Genomic DNA, 7,800 nt, shown 5'->3' with positions numbered 1-7,800 from the left:
TATTGTGCCGCTGAAATAGGCAACTCTTACACAATTATACAGCCATTAACTTGCCCTGTCAAAGCTTTAGCTGCACTGCCAATGCAATCTAGCCATACCCTTTGTACAATTCCCACATAAGTGAAGAACGCAGACTAGCAGCCATACTACAGGCATATCCTGGGACTACATGAATCAGATATAGCAAATATAAAATGCCATGTTGCATGTCATCTAAACTGGGAAACAGGACACTAATGGTGCAGAGCCAATGGGACAGATACCAGTAAATGCACAGCGCACGTGGATTTCACTCACAGCTAGATCTGTATGTTACATGCAAATATTTAAGGGCGACAACATATTCACACTTCCGAATGGTCATACTATTGGGAAATTTTTATCAGTAGGAACAAGGATGCCAAAATTCTCCTCCACACCCCATAGTGGCTGTCAGCTCCCGACTTTGTGTACAATCAGTATAGGCAATCGCTGGTTCATGGAGTTTTTTTTTTTTTTTACAATAAAGAATTACATCTAATTAACCTTTTCATGACATGGGAGATTTTTTCGTGATATTGAAGGCTTTTGTCACAGGACATTAAAAAGGGAATATTCCCATCTGAGACATTTCTTGACTATCCACTGAGCAATGTGCCCTCTTATTTCTGTTCTTCTCCAAATGGGGAAATAGATGCACAAAGTCAGAAACAAAAGGGTGCAAGAGCTCAAAATGCATGCCCCTTTATTTACCATTTAGTGGGGGGCTTCAGCATCCAGACCCCTTGGATTAAAACTTAGGAAAAGTCAGCCATTCTATCCCCCCCCCCCCCACCTATAAATACATGCACTTGGAATATAACCAAAAAATGACAAAACCCAAAAATGACAATTTGACGCCCGGCAGAGACCGATATGAACGACTCGAGGACAGAATTACAGAATATTGTTTTATTAACAGTCCCATAGAAGGATTTATTTTTTCTTCTCCATGTCCTGTTCTGCAGCTTCCTTGGCTTTCTTAGCACGGATGCCAAAGAGCCGGGCGTTGGCACGAGCCATACGCAGACTGGCAAAGGCTTTGAAGTTCTTCTCTTCCTCTGTGATGACTCTTGGTTTTTCTTTCTTGTAGGTCTAAAAACAAAACACATTGTGAAACCCCCACACTGCGCACGGAGCAATAAAACGAGGCAACTTGGTGATTTGCGAAAACGATAAAACACTGCAGAGGAACATCGGATCAATCAGCGCTCTACAAACTTTCTGTTTAATAAAAGCCATTTCATTTAATTGACAACGTAGGACTTAAGAAGAGCGACAATCATACATTTTTGCCATAAATATCAGAATTGCCCCAGATATTTGTTTCTTGAGGAATCCATGATGTACCAATGATGGTCTACACTGACCTGGCAAATAAAAGCAGCCAATAGGCAAGTTTGCATGCTGGTGTCCTCACAATCATAGTTTTGGTTCCAACACTCCCGAAGCAAAAACATGAGAAAAACAGGAACCCCTGCAGCTTTTCATACCCGCTAAGATCGCAATATTACAATCTGCAATGTCTCAGGTCTAATGACGCCACATAGGAAATCATCACATCTATTCATATAGATCACAGCATGTATGAGAACTCCAATCTGGCCTTATAGGACACGACTGACCCCATCTATTTAGCAGTAGGGGCGCATTGTACCCTGGCACCTCCTTGGTTAACCAACCCACAAACCACCAAGGCAGCTGCCAAATTCTCAGGCAACTGTGGTGTCAGAATATCTATAGTCACCATGATGGAGTCGGCATCATTTTCCTCTACAGAGAATCAACCACCAAATTTTACAATTCAAAGGACTACTGTATGAACAAAAATATTGGGACAAGTCTTAAGCAGCAAATTTAATTTTTCCTTTTCTGTCCTATTGCCACCCCCTTCCCCCCCCAGTGTATAACCTACAGCCCCCCGCCATGCCTTTATTAACATGTGACAGACCGGCCAGTGGTGCAGAGCCCATCGATACCAGTGAGGTCCTGTAATAGGAGCCAACGGGGTAACACGTCCATCCAAGACATTTCTTCCTCCTAAATCTTCCCCCATCACCTGTGAGTGACTAGTGAGAAGTGGAAGGAACCGCAGCAGCTCATCCACAAAGTGGAGACCCCATAACTTAGAGTGGGGGGCAGAGTGCTGAGGAGCAGAGGGCACTAACGCTCTGCTGACCCCATAACTGCAGAGTCCAGACCTCCTCTGGTATAACATCAGCACAAACACTGCTACCCCGCCAGGAGCTTTATGGCAGAGTAGCTGCGTGCAGCCGTACATCACAAAGCACAATACAGAGTATCGGATGGAGTGGTGTAAAGCCGCCACCACTGGACTCTGGAGAAAATATGTTCTGTGCAGTGATGGATCACACTTCTATATCTGCGTCTGATGGAGGAGTCTGGGTTTGGTGAGTCCAGGAGGACAATACCCCGACTGCATTGTGCCCGCTGTACAGATGGTGGAGGAGGATAATGCTGCGGGTTTCTTAGGGTCAGCCTCGGCCCCTTACTTCCAGTGTTGGGGAATCTTAATTATTGTAGCTTCCAGGTTTGTGGATGCAGTTTGGGGAAAGCCCTTTTCTGTTCCCCATGACTGTGCCCGGTGGACAAGGTCATACACACATGGTTGGTGGACCAACACGAGAGCCTGGATCTCAACCCCATCCAACCCCCCCAGACGCCAGGGTCTGACACAAATCCAATTTCCAGACCCCTCCAACATATATCTCAATGAACTGGGACATTCTACTTCATGGAGATCCTTCTTTCAAGAATCTGTGAAACGAACATCTGCGTTCATGGACCATCATTCATACTCTACTATGAATAATTTATCCATTAGGAATTTGTTATATATCCCTATGTATATCCCTATTACTTAATAATGTTTTGGTCAAGCACTCTTAAGAGGTACGGGCTTTTAGATAGGGGACCCTACGTTATGATATAATGCCTTTGACAAAATATAGTCTAATTATTACTTGCCCCCATGTAGTGTTGTATATGAGATTCTGTGTCTTTACATTTGCTATAACATGTGGTATACTGTCATTTTTAGCTATGGTTATGACATTTGCGTGTACACACATATATATATATTTTACACACACACTTAATACTGTACTCCTTCCTTTTCATAATCTGATATTGTCATGTTGAATCCCCCTCCTTTCAGGCTGACCCCCCCCCCCCATTAATAGGGTCCCGTATTAAGGATCCCCTATGCACGTGTCACTTAGCTTTTCCTTCATTCTCAGTTTGAGCATTTACACTTGTCACTTTATTAAACCTTATATATACAGTTTCCTTATATGGCCCTCGCATCATATCCTTAGATCTACCATCTTAAATGACGCCCATATCGAATAGTTATGCTGTTCCTATGGCTTTCTGCATCTTATAACATTGCCAGAGTTGTTGCCCTTTATCAAGATGGTGCACGGGCTGGACACATGAGGCGGATATTCATCGATGTTGCCGACGGCGCTCAATTGTGACGTGTGGCTCTCGGGCGTCAGAGGATTTCCCCAAATCAGCTGTGCCGTACCACAGCCCGAACGCGAGACCTGTTTTTCGGCGTCCATAGTTACCCCTGGACGTAACCTCCAGCATATATATATATATATAAAGTCGCCTTTACACACAAGGAATCACAGCCACTCCCCCCCACGGATAAGCCCACGTGAAACGCACGTCAGGGCTGCTGCTATCTGCACATTCACATACAGGTTACCATGGGTGAGATAAGTCTTCCTTCCAGGTGCGGACGCATGAGGCGGATGTTAATCGATGTTGCCGACAGCGCTCAATTGTGACGTGTGGATCTCTGATGTCAGAGGATTTCCCCCAAATCAGCTGTTTCGCTGCGAGCGTCTGAGGCAGCGTCATTCATGATGCTGGCACTCACCGCGCATGCGCCATACCACAGCCCGAACGTGAAATGTTTTTCAGCGTCCATCGTTACCCCTGGACGTAACCTCCAGCATCTATATAAAGTCGCCTTTACACACAAGGAATCACAGCCCCCACGTGAAACGCGCGTCGGGGCTGCTGCTATCTGCACATTCACTTACAGGTTACCATGGGTGAGATACATCTTACTTGATTATTTACTTTATGTTTCCCTAAGATAGTGCCTCCAAAGACTTCAAAACTGCTACTTATGTCTTTACATCGTGGTTGTTGCTGCTGCTATCTTTATGTAAACGTCATGGTACATGTATAAATTGATTACCATGTTATTCTTATCATTTGGTGGTATTTTCCCTGATCTATCTTACTTATAGGATATCACCACTTTTGTGAAGCTCTAAGGACACCATTGATTTATTTGAATCCCCATGCCTGTCATTATGCTTGTAGATGTGTAACTTTGACACCATGTGCCTTTGCCTCAAATCTTCTATTTTTTTTTATGTATTAGTTCTTATGTTGTGTGATTAATAATTAACTTTTCTACATTTTACTATACTCTGGCTTGATACTCCGAGTCTCTTATAGGATATACCATGACGTAGTCTGCATCGTTTTCCTCTACAGAGAAGTGACCACCATATTCTACAATTCAAAGATCTACTGAATTGACAAAAGGATAGGGACAAAACTTGAGCAGCAAATTTAATTTTTCATATTCTGTCCTATTGCCACCCCCTTCCCCCAAGTGTATAACCTCTACCCCCCCCCTTCCCCACACAACCAAGTCATCAGGAATGAAAACTGGTAAGAACTTACAGTGCGGATCGGCATGATCGTGCCCTTAAATTGGGTGGCCATCTTCAATTCTTCAGCCTGGAATAAGAAATAAAACGTTGGTATAAGATTATTTAAGAGGGTTTAATGCATCCTCTGACCATAGGTATCAATGCACATGGGAGGATAGAGGGATGAGAACAAACAACTGAAGCAATCTGCAGGTGATCAGTCTTAGAAAAAGCGATGTCCATGAGCTCCATAATGCAGCAGATAATATGGCAGTACTTACAGAGCTGTCTCCCTTCTTGGGAGCGGAGGGTTTGCGTGGGAAGATGATCAGTTTGGAGCGGTACTCTTTTAGCCTCTGCACATTGGCCTGCAGGGCTTCTGTAGACTTGTTGCGGCGACGATGATCCACAGAGATCCCAATAGTGCGGGCGATCTTCTTGTTGATACCAGCAGCCTGCATGAAAGCAATTTGTTAAAATACAACGTACACTAAAGCCGTTAAGATGGATGACCGAACCCGAGAGCCATCAGAACAAAGGGTTCAAGGGAATCATCACAGAAATGCAGAGATTCCGGAGATTTGTCATCACGCGGCCGAGTTCACACACGTCAGAGTTGTAATATAAGGTCTCCGCTACATCTGTACACAATACGCAAGATTTGCAGTCATATAAAAAGGAATAAAAAAAGTCCAGTAGTTCATTATTAGGCCACTTTTTTTCAGAAAAATTAGGCATAACAATGCACCACAGATCTCGTTGGTTTTGATTAATCTCTTGCATAGTGTTCGTTTGCAAAATCTTTTGGTAGCAGAGGAGTGATTGAAGTTTACAGACAGCCATTTTGCCAGCTCACCTTGAGTTCCTCCAGACTGAAGCCTCTTCCAAGTCGCACCTTTGTGTGGTATCTGACGGTCGGACATCTTACCACTGGCCTGACTGGTCCTGAAACGGGCCTTGGAGCTATCAGGCGGGCTTTGGCCTGACGCGTCTTGCGCCTATTTGGGTTAAGAGAGTGCACGTTAGGATCTACCACCAAAGGTGGCGTAGTACGGGAAAAGCCACGCAGATCATGGTTTTCTGTATTAACTTCCACTTAGAGGGGTAGTCCAGTGAAGATATGTGATCCCCTAATCTATGGGATAGGTGGACTCTTATCGATGGAACCAATTTCTCCCCCGTTAGCGTGCACGCTTGACCACTACTCTATAGGACTACCAATTACTGGAGAATGAATGGAGCGGAGGTAAAAGTTGAGGGTTCTGTCTATCAGTGTGGGTTGTAAACATCAGACCCCCACATGTATAAAAGTTAAGACTTCTCAAAACTGGCAGGAAGTGATCTAGCTGACAAAAAGCGATAATTCCATCAAACGTCGCGGTCTACAGTCATCAGGCTGAAAGGGGTTCAAATATGGATTCATCACAGAAGCTGCAGAGATTCCGGAGAATGTGTCATCATCTGACCGTAGACCTGGACCACACACACCCCAGCAGATCTTCCTAGAGGATGGCCATTAGCTTACCTGCGGATCTTTCTGGCTGGCTGGTTAAACCAAGTGGCCACTCGCCGCTGCCAATCCTTGTGGAAATGTGGCTTCAAGATCATGCCATTCCTGCTGGGGGCCATGGCGACTTAATCCCTACAAAACAAAAACGGTTTAAGAGTTTTTTAGTCGAGTCTATGCTTTATCTGTACGGACGTCACGTGCAATTATAGAAACAGCCAGGTGAGGGATCCTGCGGCAATCTTATGTATGGACATGTGCACAGACCCAACAGATTACTGCCTGGAACGCAGCCTTTTAATATGCAAGTTTTCATGACATGTCAAATGTTAAACAATTGGTGTTCAGGGGGCAGAGATGTGAACGGTTTGGGGAAAACCACACATCGGAATAGCTGGCTGAATAGAAAGTCTGATACCCACCTACCCGGGTGCTGGGGAGGAATCTTACCACCCAAACACCCAACGATCAAAACTTAAGTGTCACCTGCTCACTAAGTTTTCATTCTTATTGTGCTGGGCTCATGGCCAGACACCACATAAGACCAATCTAAAAAAAAACAAAAAAAAAAAAAAAAAAAAACACACAATCCAGGACATGCCCAGAAAGTCTCACAACACTGACACTTGAGCCACTTAGTTATTAAAGGGTTAGTCCCTCAAAAATAAAGCTATCTCCTAGCCACAGGGCCAGAGTTTAACTAACTGATTACGGGGGTCCGACCACTGGGACCCCCACGGATCCAAGGAAGAAGCTTCTGGAAGCCCACCTTGAACGAAGCAGGGTCACTGGGGGTCCCAGCAGTCACACCTCATGTTATCCATTAGCCTATGCACTGGAGATGGCCATTGTCATAGGATAGAGAACCATGCTGATTGCTGGGGTCTCACTGCCGGGACCCCCAGTAGTTCTGAGATTTCCAGGAACCCTGATCCTGGAGAGGTCGACCCCCTATGATCAGCACGGTATCCACCAGTCTATTGCTGGGAGAATAACCCTTTAATAGCCAACTCCCAGGTAATCGTGGACGGAGAGGAGCAGCCGCTCACATGGCCGGCGCCGCTCGGCCCCAGGACTTAACTGGTTAATAAGCAACAGTCAGGCAGGAACGGGTAGCAGCAGCAGCACTGCGAGTACCAGGGTGCAGCCACGAATATATTCCCCCCTGCACACAGACACAGGAGAGCGCAGAGCCCTGTAGACATACATACATCCCCCGTACACCCCGCTCTCCGGTCACCAGGCCGCAATCCCCCCAAACCAGCACTAAACTCCCCCCAAACCAACGAGAGGGAGCAGAGGATCAAATCCCACCCGGTCGGGGCTTCCGGCGCGACACAGAGGCCGAGGATGGCAACGGATAGGAAATCATGGCGGCCGCGGAGCGGACAAACATACCTCTGTGGGGAGAAAATGGCCGAAAGGAAGAAAGCGCCCGGTGCAGTATGGGATATGATGCGCTGGCGCCAATCACAAGTAAGAAATGCCGACGGCCAATCAGAAGACGCGTAAAGGAACGTTCACTTCCGCCAGTAACTACGGCGTGCCCGCACTAAAGATGGAGGAGCCGGA

At 45.8% G+C, this 7,800-nt stretch overlaps 1 protein-coding gene and 2 non-coding genes across 4 annotated transcripts; all 3 read right to left on the bottom strand.

Moving 5' to 3' along the window:
- Positions 1 to 915: 915 nt before the first annotated feature.
- On the bottom strand, positions 916 to 7,740 carry RPL13 (ribosomal protein L13). 2 transcript variants are annotated; one of them, XM_069738957.1, is made up of 6 exons: positions 7,627 to 7,740; positions 6,247 to 6,363; positions 5,578 to 5,719; positions 5,003 to 5,176; positions 4,753 to 4,809; positions 916 to 1,113 (listed from the first exon to the last, which is right to left on the bottom strand). In XM_069738957.1, the coding sequence occupies exons 2-6, from the start codon at positions 6,348 to 6,350 to the stop codon at positions 955 to 957; spliced, it is 636 nt and encodes a 211-aa protein (XP_069595058.1). In that variant the 5' UTR covers positions 6,351 to 6,363; positions 7,627 to 7,740; the 3' UTR covers positions 916 to 954. The 2 variants fall into 2 exon arrangements, with proteins under 2 accessions (XP_069595058.1, XP_069595059.1); XM_069738958.1 differs by having other exon boundaries at positions 7,543 to 7,632.
- Positions 5,229 to 5,311, bottom strand: LOC138649892 (small nucleolar RNA MBII-202). Its single transcript, XR_011315397.1, has one exon. It is a non-coding gene; the product is annotated as a small nucleolar RNA MBII-202 (small nucleolar RNA).
- Positions 6,094 to 6,180, bottom strand: LOC138649893 (small nucleolar RNA MBII-202). The gene has a single exon (XR_011315398.1). It is a non-coding gene; the product is annotated as a small nucleolar RNA MBII-202 (small nucleolar RNA).
- Positions 7,741 to 7,800: the final 60 nt, after the last annotated feature.

The sequence above is a fragment of the Ranitomeya imitator genome, chromosome 9 (assembly GCF_032444005.1).
Source record: "Ranitomeya imitator isolate aRanImi1 chromosome 9, aRanImi1.pri, whole genome shotgun sequence".
Lineage (NCBI taxonomy): Eukaryota > Metazoa > Chordata > Amphibia > Anura > Dendrobatidae > Ranitomeya > Ranitomeya imitator.
Note: the sequence above shows the minus strand (reverse complement) of the source record. Positions and strands in the feature narration are given on the sequence as shown.